Source organism: Talpa occidentalis, unplaced genomic scaffold (genome assembly GCF_014898055.3).
Source record: "Talpa occidentalis isolate TD23 unplaced genomic scaffold, MPIMG_talOcc4v2.1 talOcc4.2, whole genome shotgun sequence".
Classification (NCBI taxonomy): Eukaryota; Metazoa; Chordata; class Mammalia; order Eulipotyphla; family Talpidae; genus Talpa; species Talpa occidentalis.
The window spans coordinates 17,908,873-17,926,861 of NW_023602073.1; the positions used below are offsets into that span (position 1 = coordinate 17,908,873).

General features: G+C 41.1%; 1 protein-coding gene across 1 annotated transcript; it reads right to left on the reverse strand.

Annotated features, from left to right (window-relative positions):
- Positions 1 to 5,533: 5,533 nt before the first annotated feature.
- LOC119253542 (putative vomeronasal receptor-like protein 4) lies at positions 5,534 to 6,424 on the reverse strand. The gene has a single exon (XM_037521053.1). The coding sequence runs from the start codon at positions 6,422 to 6,424 to the stop codon at positions 5,534 to 5,536; it is 891 nt and encodes a 296-aa protein (XP_037376950.1).
- Between the last annotated feature and the right edge of the window lie 11,565 nt (positions 6,425 to 17,989).

The following is a 17,989-nucleotide window of genomic DNA, read 5'->3' on the forward strand; positions in this document are numbered from 1 at the left end:
ACTCTTGCTAGCTCTACTATTAGGTGTCTTGCTGTAGTTTTCTTTTCATTGTGGTAATTGGGAGTTCTCACTTCTTGTATGTTTATATTCATCTCCTTTCTCATGCTTGGGAAGTTTTCTTCAATTATCTCCTTGAATAATTTCTCAGTTCCTTTGTCTCTCTCCTCACCTTCTGGAATGCCTATAACTCTTACATTTCCTCTCTTCATGGAGTCTGATAATTGTCTAGAAGTCTCCTCATACTGCTTCATTTTCACTTCTCTCTCCTTTTCTCTTTTGGCTCTTTTTATTTCTGTATCTTCGATAGTACTGATCCATTCTTCCATTTCATCAATTCTGTTTTCATTGCTTTTCCCAGAATTCTTTATCTCCTCTAGTAATCTTTTTATCTCCTGCGTTTCTTTTATTTCCTTTCTTAATGTCTCAATTTCATTCTTCAGTTCAGTGATTATTTGTCTCAAACAATTTTTTTCCTTTTCGTTTTCTTTCTGCTTTTTAATCAGGATGGTTATTAATTCTCTATCTGATAGGCCAAGAAGTTCTTCCATGTCATTGTTGAGCTCTGGTGACTATATTTCTTTTTGTGGTGTGTCCTCCTGCTGGCTTGCTTGGTTATTTATATTTTTTCTTCTCCTTGTTGTTTGCTTTCTAATTAGTTTTATGCATTGGGACGTTGTGCCACTTGTGTTGGAGGGCATCTCTTTGGAGTGCTCCTTTAGGGATGTCGGAAACTGTTTACCAGACTGAAACTAGCACTGGTAGGCCAAAACTCCACCAGGGTGTTGATGCTGTGTTGCTGGACTCTGTCCCTTACAGTTCCCTCCCCTGTATTTACTCAGTTCCAAGAGACAATCAGCTAGTTGGTGATTTAGTTCTGGTCACAAGGTGGCGCCAGAGACCCATACTTGCCGACCTGTGCTTTTTCCCAATGGTTCTCTGAGTAACAGAGGAGGGGCAGAGGGGAGCACCTCCACACAGGGGCTCTTATTCAAGCCGGGTGCTTAGACACAATTTTTTAAAACATATTTTAAAAAGTGAAGACCACAGAAGTGAACATCACAATGAGTTTTATGAGTAGCTTCAAATGCATATAATAAAAAGATCATCAATAAAAAATGCATCAATAAAAAGATAAGGCCCACACCCTAATAGGCCCCTTCTTCATACCAGACTCTGCACCTCAGAGACTGAGCTTCCTTAATGTTACCAACTTAGAGAATTGTTTCAAATGCTCTGATAATTTGGAGAAGTTTCTTTTTACCTCTTCTGCCCATTATTTGACTGGATTATTTACCTGGTTTGTTGAGTCTCATCAGCTCTTTGTAGATTTTTGTGATCAGTCCTTTATCATCAGTGTTGCGTCTGCCTGTTCTGTTCCCTGCTCACCCTTCGCGCCTCTGGCCTCTACCCCAGCTCTTTTATAAAAATACATCTTTAGGGAAAAAAAAACAATTTGATTTGTAACTATAAAATTTCTTTGGTATTGGTGTTCTAAAATGTCTCAAATGTATGCATATTAAAATGGTTTATTTTATTTGAATTCTAAAATAAATTTATGGTTTTATTCTGATGGAAAATCAGATATGCAGGGGAATATTTGGAGAGATATATGTAGTCGTAAATGTGTCCTAATAGAAAAAGATATAATTTATACATTTAGGTGATCTTATTAAGAATTTGATGAACACAGATTTAGTGTACTGTTAATATATACAAATTAAAATGACTTATTCATTTTCTATTTTGCATTACCATGTGAGTGTGCCTTTGAAAAATATTTGGTAATAACTAATAAAACTTAGGTTATACACTGGCCGTGGGAGAGATGTGGGAGGGTATAACAAAAGGGTTAATGTTGGAATATTCTTTTCATAGCATAGAAGAAAAGAAAGGGTTGGAGGTAGAAACAAGGAGTTCGTATAAAAATATTCAGAAACATGGAAAATACCTTTTAATAGAGAGTGAGAAGAGCAAGTAGAATCTGAGCCACAATTGGAGAGAAAATTTTCCCTTCACCTGAAGAGGCAAGCTCTTTCATGTTCCTATAAAATTCAGCTCTGGTGGGCCAGGATGAAGCCTAAATACAGTTGGACCCAGGAGAGGCAGGAGTGAGGGGTGAGAGACAGGGGCATATGCTTATGTCATCACTGGTCTGGGAGCATCTTAGGACAGCCAAGGACTCTGGCAAAGTTTAGTGTATTGGGAAGCTGTGAGCAATTAGCACAGCAAGGGAATGCATTACTTGAGGGAAACAATATGCAGCCATTAAAATGCTGGGAAGTTGCATCAATTCATAGAATCATTCACACAGAGTTCACACGGGAAGCCAGACTCATGATAAAGTTCAGTAATGATGACAGCAAGTGAGGTTTCTTATCTCCTCTTTCAAGAAGCTTGGTCTCCCAACATTTAATCTCTTTGTTTTTCCTTTTATCAGAAGCACTTTCTCCCACTTGCCAGCTCCGGAAAAGAAAAAGTTCACCAAGCCCTCCCCTTAGAGTGAAGAGTTGAGAGATGACAATGTGCAGTTACTACTTATTCTTGGGATTTTGTGAAATGGTGATATTCTAAAGCTACCACTCCTCATGTGTTAGCTGCACAGCTTCCATAGAGAAACACTTGCTTGAATATAGGGTTTGATGGCCCTGAATATAGCGTGCACCAAAGCAGTGCTGACATGAGCTTACTTGGCCAGTGGTGGGCCCTTCCAGATGACTCCTGTGCTATGGGGACAGGAACTCAATGTCTTTGACAGTTTGCCCACTGTCAGGTACAGCAAGGTCCCCCAGAGACTCCAGGTTTCCTGCCCTTCCGCTGGCCTGCACTGCTCTTCCAGATCCAGTCTAATCACCTTCATGGGCAACCATTTAAAAAGCATAATCTGGGCTATAGAGTGTTCCTTGCTATCGAGATGTCAGTTCTTCTAGATCTTGATAGTAGACAGAGGTAGTATTTATACATATATCATTTAGAAAAATAGAAATATGTCATGACTTCTACCAAAATATACAATTGAAGTGAAATATTACAGAAATTTTATCTACTGCCTTTCATACTTATCCTTTTCATGTTTAACTTTGTTAACTTTGTCTTTAACAACTATTTCTTTTTTTTTTAATTAATTAATTAATTAATTTATACAAGCACTGGGTACAGTCAGAAGCATGGGAGTTTGAGAGAATCCACCAGGGCCAGAACGGGGAACAGAACAGGCAGACCAGCGACCTGGCAGGAGAGGTCTGCTCGACATGTGGGATGCTGGCAGGTGACCTGGGATGAAACAGGCGCTGCAGAGGCTGCAAGGCAGCTTTGCACCCAGCGCTCAACCGCTGCGCCACCAGGGGAAGCTCTATTTCTTTATATTTTAAATCTTGTTTTATGTCTTACTTTATACTGAAAATCTAGGTTAATTTCACGGGCATAAGTAATTCTTTGCTTTATCATACATATCCACATAATAAAACGTAGTGATTGTGAGCCATTTCAGAAAACGTGATGATTGTTTTCGTCTTTACATAGATCCTCTTAGGAATAATTATCAAATGTTATGCTTCATGAAAAGATGTTCATCATAGTTTATTACCAGAGAAACATAAAGCAACACAAGGAGATACCACCTCACACCTGAGAGAACGGGCATTGTGTAAAAGACAAGTAACTAGTGTAGATTAGAATGTAGAGCTGCAGTAATCAAAAAAGATAAACTCATGTAATTTGCAGCAACATGGATGGAGCGAGAAGGAATTATGCTCAATGAAATAAGCCAGAAAGAAAAAGAAAAATATCAGATGGTTTCACTTAGAGCAGGAATATAAGAACAGTACAAAACACAACGAAACAAAAACAGACAATTACAAATCAGAGACATACTGCAGGGGAGGAGGAGAGAGAGGGGTCAGAGGGAGTAAGGGAAACAGGAGACTGTGGTGATGGTGCACGGGTGCCTTGGGGAAGGAAATTCTATGGGGACTCAACCTGAGGGGGTGGGAGGAAGAAAATATTGCTAAAAAAATTTTTAAAAAAAGTTAATAGTGATTTAAAAAAAAGGAAAGAATGTAGAGATGAAGGAACCATGAGGACCTGTTGGTAGGAATGAAGCTATTATGGAAAGAAGCATGGAATATTCCTGAAAATGTCAACAATTAAAATGCCATGCATTGAATTCTCCAGCTCTAGCATTTACAATTTAAAAATATAGAAACACTGATCACGGGCAAAAATACTAAACAAAAAGAAGAAATGCTGCATTTGAAATAATTTTCATAGGCCTAGAGGGAATTGAGGTAGGTAGAACTTACTAGACAAAGACAAATATCATACGAGTTTATTCTGTGTGGCATATGGAGAGAACAAGCAGATTGACTCAAAGAAACAAAAATCAACTTTGGGACAATAGGACAATCAGTGGTTACCAGAAGAGACAGAGGCAGAGGGGTATAAGTCAGGAAAATGGGGACAATGGTGTGCTGAAGGGCAGATTGTTAGTTGAGGAAGACAAAGTAGTATATAGACATGTTGATTGTCAGCAATAAATACCAAGGTCATAATGAAATGTTAGACTTCAAATAAAAGATAAAAAATGAAAAACAAAAACAAAAGCAGTAGAAAATGTTATGCTTAGTTTTTTGCAATCATCTTTCTGTGACTTTGCCAGCAATTAATACAAAATTGCAACTTTTTTCTGTCCACTTGCTTTACATTTTGATAGTGTGATGTTTTTAATTTTTAAATGATATACAATTTTGCATGATTTTAGAGTCAAAATTATAAAACAACATATGTTCAGCAATCATGGCTCTCTCCCTCTCCTCTATGGTCTTAGAACAACTCTGCAGACAGCAATTTTGAAAATGAACTTTATTTATTTATTTATTTATTTATTTATTATGTATTTATTTATTTATACATACAAGCACTGGGTACAGTCAGAAGCGCGGGAGGGTGAGAGAATTCTCCAGAGCCAGAGCGGGGAGCAGAGCAGGCAGAAGGACCGAAGCACACTGCTGAGGGGAGCAGCGGGCGGCAGGGGCCCGCCATGTTGGACCCTCCTCCCTTGGCGGTGGCCAGGGAGCAGCTGGGGATTGAAACGGAGCTGCAGAGGCCGCGGGCAGCTTCGCAACCCAGCGCTCAACTGCAGCGCCACTGGGGAGGCCCTGAAAATGAACTTTGACTCCCCATTCCTAAGATAAGAAAATACAAGTATATATGCAAGGTATTCATATTTCCAAATCATTCTTTCAAATAAAAACAAACATATTCTCACTAGCTGTGCAACAAGAACAAAACAGTCATGTGTTAGGGAGGGTTGAATGGTAGCAGGAAAGAGTCTGTCTTCATCACTTACTGGAACTCCAGTAACAGCTTAAGATTGACTCATTCCAGGACTCTCCTTAGACAAGAAAAAAAAAATCTGTTCTTATAAACCTTGAACAGTTTGATATCTGATAAATGAAGGGGAAGGAACCCATCAAAGTAACATCCCAGTCTTTCCTAGAGGCATGGACATAAAAGTGCCCCCCTGGTTTCATTGAGCTTACCAGCATTTTGCCACATGGATATCCCTACTCAGCAGCACTAAAGGGCTGAGACTGGCATAACCAAAAGTTAGAACTATTTTAATATGGTAAATGATGTCGATTTTTGTCAAGAAGGTTCCAATGTAGAAGGAGAAAATGAAATCTGCCCAATAAAAGAAAAGGAAGCAGGTCATGAGCATGAGGACACTCTGAGTAGCTCTCATCTCTGGACTGGTAGTTCCTTGTAGCCTGGAGGCCTGAAGATAAAGGACACACTTATGATGCTGATACAGGCGAAAGGCCATGTACCCGCTGCTCCAGCCCATCAGACTCTGAAAGACAACATCCCGCAGAGTCATCAGAGTGAGGAAAAGCCACCTCACGAATTGCTCAGCTGGAAGAATATCACAATGTCCAACATAAGGCCTAAGTGCAGAGCTGTTGGTGCTCTGGGATGCTGTGATGTAGAAGAGCAGGTTAGAGCTGATCAGGAAATTGAAGACCCAGAAGAGCAGGAGACAGGGAAGCACTTGCCTTGCAGACCTTGGCTTGAGCTTTCTCCAGGAGGTGGTCCTGGAACTGATGGTGATGGCCTGCATCACACTCAGGAGACAGGTGGTGCAGATGGAGAGGCCCCGGGCCACCCTCCCCAGAAAAATTACAATCTTGCAACCAGCATTACCTAGGACATTTCCCAGATGAAATACTGTGCTTACATATCTGCTTCCCTTGGTACAAAAAATGACCGTATTTGCAAATGCCAAGTGGATGAGGATAAGGTCAATAGATTTCCTCTTGGGCCCCATGATAAAAGCATATAAATGTCCCCCTAGGATAAGGACGTTGCCCACAATTCCATGTCCAAGAAAACAAAGGAAGAGTAATCTCTGGATGAAGGTCCAAGTCATCTGACTTCAGGAACAGAACAAGGAGAAAGTTTAACAAGGAGAAAGTTTGAGACAAAAGTAAGTCAGAATGACATGTTTGAAGTCTGTGGCTTCCTGTCTTCTCTAGTGACACAAATAGTCTCCATCTGAAGCAAATACACGTGTATGGTTCTGCCCTGGCGTGGCTCTCACCTCACTCTTTGCTATTTGTTGTTCTTTTCCTGCTGCTCCAGTTGACACCAACAGTGATAATGACAATTAAACATCTCCCATAAAGGCCACACCAGTGAATCTGCCCACCTTTCCAAAGGGCCTTCTCTGTGTCCCTCATGCCTGAAGCTCACATGACTTATTCCTCCCTGACAATAGCTTAGCCCAGGGCAGTACCACCCAGTGGTCCTCTGAGCTATAATGCTCTCAACTCAGCTGCCTCCTTCTCCCTCACTACCCACACCTGGCAAATTGCCTGGCAGTAGTGGGTGGTGCTGGTGCCCACCCTCTGCCCTTTTACAGTCCACACACTCATCTCTCAGACACTATTGTGACTTAAATGGGTTGTGTTTCTCCAAAGAATATTGTGCTTTGCTAAATGACAGTAGTTTCACAGAGGAGCTTATGTGACTTCCCTCTCCTGGCAAAGGGGTAGGAAAGTGCCCCTGCAGGCAGGAGTCTCTATCTCTGTGGTAAATCTGCATTCCTGATCTCCCTGGCTTTGGAGCAGAGTGAAGTGATGTTTTCTTCTGTCTTTCCTAGTCTCATTCTCTCCTTCTCCTGCCAGCACTTCCCAACAAATCAGCAGAAAAGGATTCCCCATCCCAGCATTTCATTCCATAGACTCAAACTGGTCTAATTTAATCTTTTCTAATCTAGTGACCTTTTGCAATCTGAAGAACCCCACCCTGTTGGTCAAGCCCTTTAATATCTGCCATTGTGATTTGTAACCACTTTGCAAATTAATGTTGCTTCCTCTGTTCCTTTCCTTCTGTATTATAGAAGCGCCCTGGAAACCTCCTACAGACCATATGTGGCTTCACCTGTCATTCATGCACTTAAATATGTTTTCCTCTGCAGTTGGGCTTCCTCTTCTTCTTACTTATATCTTTATTACCTTCAACTGTCCCCCTAAAATCTGTATAAACTGTTGATGCTGAGCTGCTCTTGACCACCCGACTCCCATTACAGAGGTAACTCCCATGCCCACACACAGCAAGGTAGAATTTTATGTGATGAGTCTCCCTGAGCTCCTTGGACCTGTCCCTATGGCCGTTTACCTGTGTCCTCCCTGAATCTGCAGTGGACTCTTGGAGAGCGATTCTCCTTCTGTCTGGCTTCCGAGTGACCAGCATAGTACCTGCAATTAAATGTTGTGAATAAATTACTAAAAGAAGCATGTGATTCTGGTCATCAGCTTCATGATCATCACAGAGGTGAGTTTAAAACCAACCTGGAGAGATATTTGAGTTGGTGTATGTTAAGAGTGTAAAAACTGAATGACTTAGCTACTAGATGACTGAGCTGCAAAACCTCCTTTGAGTCAGTGAATGAGATGGACTGGCCTTTAAGAATCTGAAAGCTATGAAAATTTCCAGGTCTTACCGCTTCTCATGTGACTTTTATTTTCTCAGCTATCACTGTGTTCTATGAAATACCAATAACATATCTTCTTAACAGGAATTTTCTTTGCTTCCCTGAAAAGCATCAATGATGGAATACAAAAGCCCATGCACTAACATATCTTCTGGGCTATGTTGGAGAGTTTTCAGTAAGTTTTTGAAAGCTCTTCTAGTATCAGGATAAAAAAATATATAATCTTCTTGAATGTGGTGAGTCAGTGTTTTCTGTTCAATGGTGGGGAGGGATGAGCATATACCTGATGCTTTAACAGAATCATTAAATTTAAGAAAGATACCTGTGGAGTTCACAAGTACACGCTCACAGCCGTCTCTCTATGAACAACGCCTGCCCTTCCCAATTCCGCTCTGGATGCCATTAAGCATCGAACATTTAAGGCACAATGTCCTCATTTGTAAAGATGGGTGATACTTTTCAATATATAGGTCTATTTTGAGGGTGAATTGAATTGGTCTATAAATATTCATATAGGACTTTTGTTAGTACCCAGCAGCATTAAAGATCATGTTCTAAAAAACATCTGTTGATGTGGTGATTTGTCACACATCTGATTTTCAAATCTCTAGAATAATGTACTGTTGACTATGTAGGGGCAGGAAAGCATAGCATGAGAATAAACATAATCTTAATAAGAAAACATGTAAATTCTATACTGCGAAGACAAAAACATCAGAAGTGACACAATAAACACGACTGCAATAAACACCCGCCGCTGGAGAAGTGCTGGAGACCTCAGAGAGTAGGAGCTTCCACCCTGGTGAAACACCTGGTCTCTGAGCCCCTTTGCCTGCCTCACCTGAGTGCAGGTGGCAGCTTGGGCACGCACAGCAAACACATCCCCATGACAGCTCCTCATGCAGCAGAGAGAGCAGATGACTCTGGGCAGCTGGAAGGGCGGGCTTTCCTCCATGGTCCTGCCACCTTCCTCCCCCAGAGTGCAGAGCATCTCCCCACACCCCACCCCATGCCTGGCCAGTGGCCCTGCCCCAGCAGCCTCCCTTCCAAAGCAAAGGCAGCCCCTGCAGGGCTCAGGACACTCACCTGGGCAGCGGAGCAGTAGGGATCTGGCAGGGGCTGGCACAGCAGCAAGGCCAGGCCCTTTATCAGCAGCGCCAGGCCTCCCTGAGGCCCAGGTTCAGCCTCACTCTCCCTGCTGTGAAGATGTCAGCATCACTCGTGGGGCCTGTCCAGGGCACAGGGCCTCTGTGCACAAAACCCATCTCTGGGGCCCAGCTCCCCTCCCTGGTGCTTCCTAACTGCTCAGCCCACAAACACCCTCATCCCAGTGACAGCAAAAATGCAGTGGTGAGTGGGAGGCAGAGGAAGAGGTCAGGTCCCCAAGCACAGCTGGGGAACAATCCAGGTTCCTGGAATCTTCACCACTCCTGCATCCCCACCACAGTCACCAGCACAGCTCAGGAACAATCTGGAAGAATCATCAGGGCATCTGAATATCAGAACTGGTCATTTTCAGAGTATTGAAACAGTTCTCTATTTTGATAACATTATGTCCTTGAGTGTTAGAAAATTCAGTCTCTGGAGTCCAGTGTCTAGTATGCAGAAGGGGCTTTAGGGTGTGGGCCTTGTCAATTTATTGATTTAGTTCTAGATATATGCAATTGAAGCAAGTCATAAAATGTACTGAGATGTTCACTCGTGTTGGATTTACTTTTTATAAAATGTTATTTCTATTTTACTCCTCCCCCCCTCCCCTCTGATCCCTCTCCCTAGCCCTCGACTGCAGAATGTCTCTGATATACTTGTTTTATTTTTATTTTCTTGCGGTTTTTTAATTCTTACTGTTTTTTTTTCTGATCTGTTATTTGGTTCCCCTTTATTCCTCCTATAAGTGAAACCATCCCATATTTTTCCTTTTCCTTCTGACTTATTTCACTGAGCATAATCTCTTCTACCTCCATCCATGTTGCTGTGAATGGCATGAGATTATCTTTTTCAATTGCTGAATAGTAGTCTACTGTGTCTATGTACCACATCTTTTTGATCCATTTGGGTTGTTTCCAAGTTTTACCTGTTATAAATAGTACTGCAATAAACATAGGGCTGCAGGTATCCTTTTGAATCAAAATTTTTGTGAGCAGAAGGACTATGGTGATGGTACATGGTTGAATTGGTGGTAGAAATTCTATGGAGATTACACCCAAGAAAAGAAAGCAAATACTATAAAAAAAATGAAAATAAAATAAAATTTTTAAAAAATGTATATATCCAAAAATATATGGCCAATCAATGTTTTGGGCCTAGAAGTTTATGTCCTGCAGACACAGTGGAGACCTAGCTCGGGGTGACATGTGTGCAGCCCAGACCCTGAGAATTGTTCTGGGGCCCCAGTTCCACTACACACTTCTTTCTTTGCTCACCTGTTATTCAAAGGAAGGAGCTCCAGCATGAGCTACATGAAATGGGAAGTGGAACTCTTCAAGCGAGTGAAATAGGAGTCAGAGAAACATTCATCTGCACAAAGGAACAGAAATGATAAATATGCATCATAGATAATACTTGATTCATTGAAAGCTAAGCAGAAAAAAAAAACATTTAAAATGGAAGAAAAAAATGGGGAAAAGTTGGAACAATATAACAAATTGGTCTATTTAAACCAACTATATAAATAATTAGCTTCACTATAAATGGTCTATCTTGGGTTTTAAAAGAAACGTTAACACAGCTATAATAATTGACATCATAAAAGTATGTACTGACCATGGTGTAATTAAAGCAGAAATTACTAGTTACTGAAAGATAATTGGAAAATCTCTAAATACTTAGAAATGAAGCAACATGCTATGACTAATAAGGGGAGAAAAAAAGAAAGTCTAAAAGGAAATGTTGCCAATATTTTCAACTTAATTCAATGAAAATAGAAGATATCTATAATGTGGAATGACTTGCAATGAAACGTGTAGCATTAAATGCTTGTCTTAGAAAAGAAGAAAGACTGACATCAATAACCTAAATGTCTAAGAGACAAGAACGATAACCAGGAAACCAAAGCACAGATGAAGTGAAAATATAACAAAAACAAAAGCAGAAATAAGTGAAGTTTACTGTACAGAATGCACATTTCCAGGAGCTGTTTCAACAAGTCAGGGCGGGTTGTGAATCAAAGGTGTGGCCTTACCTTTCCCAAGAAAAGATCAGAGTCAATGCAGGTTTTTTAGATCCCTCTAGGAGTGCTCAGATTCCATGCCTGAGAATACAATCTCCATGGAAGAGTTAACATGAGCATTTTTTAAAAATTTATATATTTTTCCATCATTTTTCATTTTTGTACAATGTATGCATTTTCATCTTGGGTATAGTCCCCGTGAAATTCCGACCACCCATTCACCCGTGAACTGTCACTATGGTCCCTTAGGCTCTTCCCACCCCTGATTTGATCTTACTCCCATCTCCCCCGCCTGCAGTATGTCTCTGATTTTGATTTTTACTTTATTATAGTTTTTTTCCCCTTTTCCCTTATTTGGATCCTCTCCATTCCTGCTATAAGTGAGACCATCTCCAGTGCACTGTTGGAGGGAGTGCAGACTGGTGCAATCACCATGGAAAGCTGTATGGAGATTTCTCAAACTACTAGAAATGGAGCATCCATACTCTCCAGCTATTCCACTCCTAGGGACCTACCCAAGGACACAAAAACATTAATTCAAAGGGACACCTGCACCCCTATGTTTATATTGCAGCACTATTTACAATAGGTTAGCTATGGAAATAACCCAAATGCCCAAAAACAGATGACTGGATCCAGATGTGGCACAATGGAATATTACTCAGCAATCAAAAACAATAAACTCATGCCATTTGCAGCAAAATGGATGGAGCTGGAAGGGATCATGTTCAGTGAAATAAGCCAGAAAGAAAAAAAAAGTTAGCCTTCTTTTTGTGGGCCAGCAGAGCTCTGCTGTGTGGGTGGGGAGTATACCAAACAGCTGGATGTGGTTATTTATGAAATGCTCCCTTTTTCCGGGTGCCTCTGCTCCAAAGTCCTGAGATCATGCTAAGCTCAGGGACGTAAGCTCCAGCAAGTAGCCAGGCTCCAACCCCAAGGGAGCTTCAGAGAAACCTGGAGATTCCTGAGCTAACTCACAGAATCACTGCAACAACAATTATGTTCCCAAATATTTGTTGGGAGTCCATTATGTGCCAGGCACAGTATACAATGAAGTCATGAACATAAAATCCTTAGTTCATGAAGATAGAAATCTAATAAAATGGGTTTATTTTTTAAAAAGCCTAGTCATATTTAAATTAATTTCTTTGATGAGTGAATGAAACTGGAACTTCAGAACTCTTAGACCTGGGGGAGGGTCCCCTGACATTCTGAAGGGAAGGGAATGGGGAGGGATCACAGAGCCATATTCATGGAGTCTGCATTGTTGGGCAGTGATGAATGTCAAAATGAGCTGCCCACCTCTGCTGGAGCCCATCTGTTTAATGACAGGCGAGGAAGGTGCCATGTTTCTAATGGTATAGGGGCCCCAGAACACTTCTCAGGGTCTGGGCTGCGCACTTGTCAAGCCGAGCTAGGTCTTCACCATGACTGCAGGACATAAATATCTAGAACAGTGGCTTGTTTAGCCACAAATTTTTGAAAATATATTTTAAAAAGTGAAGGCAACATAAGTGAACATCTCAGTGAGTTTATGAATAGCAATGAATGCATGTAACCAAACCTACATCAGTAAATCAACAAGGCCTTCACCCTAACAGGCCCCTTCTGCATACCAGACACTGCACTTCATGTTGAGCTTTCTTAATGTTATCAACTTAGAGAATTGTTTCAAATGCTCTGAAGTGACCACTTCTGATGCTCTGATGGTTTGGAGAAGTTTCTTTTTAGCTCTTCTGCCCATTTTTTGACAGGATTATTTACCTGGTTTTGTTGAGTCTCATCAGCTCTTTGTAGATTTTTGTGATCAGTCCTTTATCATCAGTGTTGCATCTGCCTGTTCTGCTCCCTGCTCACTCTCCCATGCCTCTGGCCTCTACCCCACCTCTTTTATAAAAATAAATCTTTAGGGAAAAAAAAAACAACAATTTGATTTGTAATTATAAAATTTCTCTGGTTTATTGGAGTTCCAAAAGTCTCAAATGTATGAATATTAAATGGTTCATTTTCTTTGAGTTCTAAAATAACTTTATGGTTTTATTCTGATGGAAAATCAGATATGCATGGGACTTTTGGAGAGATATGTAGTCGTAAATGTGTCCTAATGGAGAAAGATATAATTTATATATTTAGGTGCTCATCTTAAGAATTTGATGAACACAGATATAGTGTACTCTTACCATATGCAAATTAAAATGACTTTTATTCATTTTCTACTTGGATCACCATGTGAGTGTCCCTTTGAAAAATATTTGGTAATAAATAATAAAACTTAGGTTATAAACTAGCTTTGGGTAGCCCTGGGATGCTATAACAAAAGAGTTAATGTTGGAATATTCTTTTCATAGCATAGAAGAAAAGAAAGGGGTTGGAAGTTGAGACATGGAGTTCATATAAAAATATTCAGAAAAGTGAAAAACCTTTTAATAGACAGTGAGAAGAGCAAGTAGAATCTCAACCACAATTGGAGAGGAGAAAATTTTCCCTTCGCCCTGAGGAGACAAGCTCTTGCATGTTCTTGAAAAATTCAGCTCTGGTAGGGCAGGATGAGGCCTAAATACAGTGGTCCCAGGAGAGGTAGGGGTGAGGGGAGAGGGATGGGGGCATATGCTGATGTCATTCACAGGTCTGGGAACATCTTAGGACAGCCAAGTAGACTCGACAAAGTTTAGTATACTGAGAAACTGTGAGCAATTAGCACAGTATGAGAATGCTCTTCTTGAGGGAAACCATATGCAGCCATTAAAATACAGAGAAGTTGCATTGATTCATAGAATCATTCACACAGAGTTCATGCGGGAAGCCAGACTCAATAAAGTTCAGTAATGATGACAGCAAGTGAGGTTTCTTATCTCCTCTTTCAGAAAGCTTGGGCTGGGCATGGGGCTACGTTTAATCTCTTTGCTTTTCCCTTTATCAGAAGCATTTTCTCCCACTTGCCAGCTCCGGAAAAGAAAAACCTCACCAAGCCTTCCCCTTAGAGTGAAGAATTGAGAGATGACAATGTGCAGATTACTACTTATTTTGGGGATTTTGCAAAATGGTGATATTCTAAAGCTACCACTCCTCATGTGTTAGCTGCACAGCTTTCATAGAGAAATGCTTGCTTGAATATAGGGTTTGATGGCCCTGAATATAGCGTGCACCAAAGCAGTGCTGACATGAGCTCACTTTCGCCAGTGGTGATCCCTTCCAGATGACTCCTGTGCTACGTGGACAGGACCTCAGTGTCTTTGACAATTTCCCCACTGTCAGGTACAGCAAGGTCCCCCAGGGACTCCAGGTTTCCTGCCCAACCCCTGGCCTGCACCGTTCCAGATCCAGTCTAATCACCTTCCTGGGCAACAATTTGAAAAGCATAATCTGGGCTCTAGAGTGTTCCTTGCTATCGAAATGTCAGTCCTTCTAGACATTTAGAGTAGACAGAGGTAATATCTATGCACATATCATTTAGAAAAATAGAATATGTCATGACTTCTACCAAAATGCCCAATTGACATGAAATATTACAGAAATTTTATCTACTGCCTTTCATACTTACCCTTTTCATCTTTAACTTTGTTAACTTTGTCTTTAAGAACTATTTCTTCATACTTTAAATCTTGTTTTATGTCTTCCTTTATACTGAAAATCTAGGTTAATTTCACGGGCATGAGTAATTCTTTGCTTTATCATGCATATCCACATAACAATGATTTTGTGAGCTATTTCAGAAAATGTAGTGAATGTTTTTGTCTTTACATAGATCCCCTTAGGAATATGCAATCAATGCTTCATGAAAATGGTGTTCATCATAGTTTATTAAACACAGAAATGTAAAGCAACACAAGGAGATACCACCTCACACATGAGAGAATAGACATTATGTAAAAGACAAGTAACAAGTATAGATTAGAATGTAGAGATGAAGGAATCATGAGAACCTGTTGGTGGGAATGTAGCTATTATGGAAAGAAGCATGGATTATTCCTGAAAAAGTTAACAATTGAAATGCCATACATGGAATTCTCCCAGCTCAAGTATTTACAATTTAAAAATACAAAAACAAGGGCTCCCTGGTAGCATAAGGAATTAAAGCACCGCACTATGAAGCAATCCGCAGCCTCTGCAGCATGAGTTTGATCCCCGGCCTGCCAGGGAGCAACCCTCATGGCGCAGCAGACCTCTCCTGACTCGCTCGCTGCTCCCGTCAGCAGTGTATTTTCACTCACTCTGCCTGTTCTGCGCCCCACTCTGTCTCTGGTGAATCCTCTCACCATAGCATCTCTGGCCTGCACCCCAACTATTGTATGTATAAATAAATAAATCTTTAAAAAAAAATACAAAAACACACTAATCACAGGTGAAAATACTAACCAAAAAGAAGAAATGCTGCATTTGCAATAATTTTCATGGGCCTAGAGGGAATTGAGGTAGGTGGAAATAGCTAGACAAAGACAGATATACACATTTACTCTGTGTGGCATATGGAGACAACAAGCAGATGGACTCAAGGAAACAAAAATCAACTTTGGGACAATAGGACAATTGGTGGTTACCAGAAGAGAGAGAGACAGAGGGGTTAAGTCAGGAAAATGGGGACAATGGTGTGCTGAAGGGCAGATTGTTAGTTGACAAAGACAAAGTAGTATATAGACATGTTGATTGTCAGCAATAAATACCAAGGTCATAATGAAATGTTAGACTTCAAATAAAAGATGAAAAATGAAAAACAAAAACAAAAGCAAAAGCAGTATAAAATGTGATGCTTAGTAATTTGCAATGATTCTTTGTGTGACTTTGCCAGCAATTAATACAAAATTGCAACTTTTTTCTTTCCACTTGCTTAAAATTTTGACAGAGTGAAGTTTTTAATTTTTAAAATGATATACAATTTTTGAAGAATTTTAGAGTCAAAATTGTAAAACAGAGTATGTTCAGCAATCCTGGCTCTCTCCCTCTCCTGCATGGTCTTACCCCAACTCTGCAGACAGCATTTTGAAAATGAACTTTGACTCCCCATTCCATTGATAAGAAAATACAAGTATATATGCAAGGTACTCATATTTCAAAATCGTTCTTTCAAATAAAAACCAACATATTCTCACAAGCTGTGCAACAAGAACACAACCACCATGTGTTACAGAGGGTTATATGGCAGCAGGAAAGAGTCTGTCTTCGTACTTACTGGAATTCCAGAAACCGATTAAGATTGACTCATTCCAGGACTCTCTTTAGACAAGAAAAAAAAAAATCTGTTCTTATAAAGCTTGAGCAGTTTGACAAAAATGAAGGAGAAGGAACCCCTCAAAGTAACATCCCTGTCTTTCCTGGAGGCATGGATATAAAAGCGCGCCCTGTTTTCATTGAGCTCGCCAGCATTTAGCCCCGCGGATAAACCTGCTCAGCAGCACTATGGGGCTGAGACTGGCATAACCAAAAGTTAGAAATATTTTAATACAGCAAACCATATAGCTATTTGTCGAGAAGGAGCCAATGTAGAAGGAGAAAATGAAATCTGCCCAATAAAAGAAAACGAAGCAGGTCATGAGCATGAGGACACTCTTAGTAGCTCTCATCTCTGGACTGGGAGTTCCTTGTAGCCTGGAGGTCTGAAGATAAAGGACACACTTATGATGCTGGTACAGGCGAAAGGCCATGTACCCGCTGCTCCAGCCCATCAGACTCTGAAAGACAACATCCCGCAGAGTCATCAGAGTGAGGAAAAGCCACCTGACTATTTGCTCAGACGGAAGCATATCACAATATCCAAAATCAGGTCTAAGTGCAGAGCTGTTGGTGCTCTGGACTGCTGTGATGTAGAAGAGCAGGTTAGAGCTGATCAGGAAATTGAAGACCCAGAAGAGCAGGAGACAGGGAAGCACTTGCCTTGCAGACCTTGGCTTGAGCTTTCTCCAGGAGGTGGTCCTGGGACTGATGGTGATGGCCTGGACCATGCTGAGGAGACAGGTGGTGCAGATGGAGAGGCCCCGGGCCACCCTCCCCAGAAAAATCACAATCTTGCAACCAGCATTACCTAGGACATTTCCCAGATGAAATACTGTGCTTACATATCTGCTTCCCTTGGTACAAACAATGACTGTATTTGCGAAGGCCAAGTGGATGAGGATAAGGTCAATAGATTTCCTCTCGGGCCCCATGATAAAAGCATATAAATGTCCCCCTAGGATAAGGACGTTGCCCACAATTCCATGTCCAAGAAAACAAAGGAAGAGTAATCTCTGGATGAAGGTCCAAGTCATCTGACTTCAGGAACAGAACAAGGAGAAAGTTTAACAAGGAGAAAGTTTGAGACAAAAGTAAGTCAGAATGACATGTTTGAGGTCTGTGGCTTCCTGTCTGCTCTAGTGACACAAATAGTCTCAATCTGAAGGAAATACACGTGTATGGTTCTGCCCTGGCGTGGCTCTCACCTCACTCTTTGCTATTTGTTCTTCTTTCCTGCTGCTCCAGTTGACACCAACAGTGATAATGACAATTAAACATCTCTCATAAAGGCCACACCAGTGAATCTGCCCACCTTTCCAAAGGGCCTTCTCTGTGTCCCTCATGCCTGAAGCTCACATGACTTATTCCTCCCTGACAATAGCTTAGCCCAGGGCAGTACCACCCAGTGGTCCTCTGAGCTATAATGCTCTCAACTCAGCTGCCTCCTTCTCCCTCACTACCCACACCTGGCAAATTGCCTGGCAGTAGTGGATGGTGCTGGTGCCCACCCTCTGCCCTTTTACAGTCCACACACTCATCTCTCAGACACTATTGTGACTTAAATTGGTTGTGTTTTCTCCAAAGAACTGTACTTTGCTAAATGACAGTAGTTTCACAGAGGA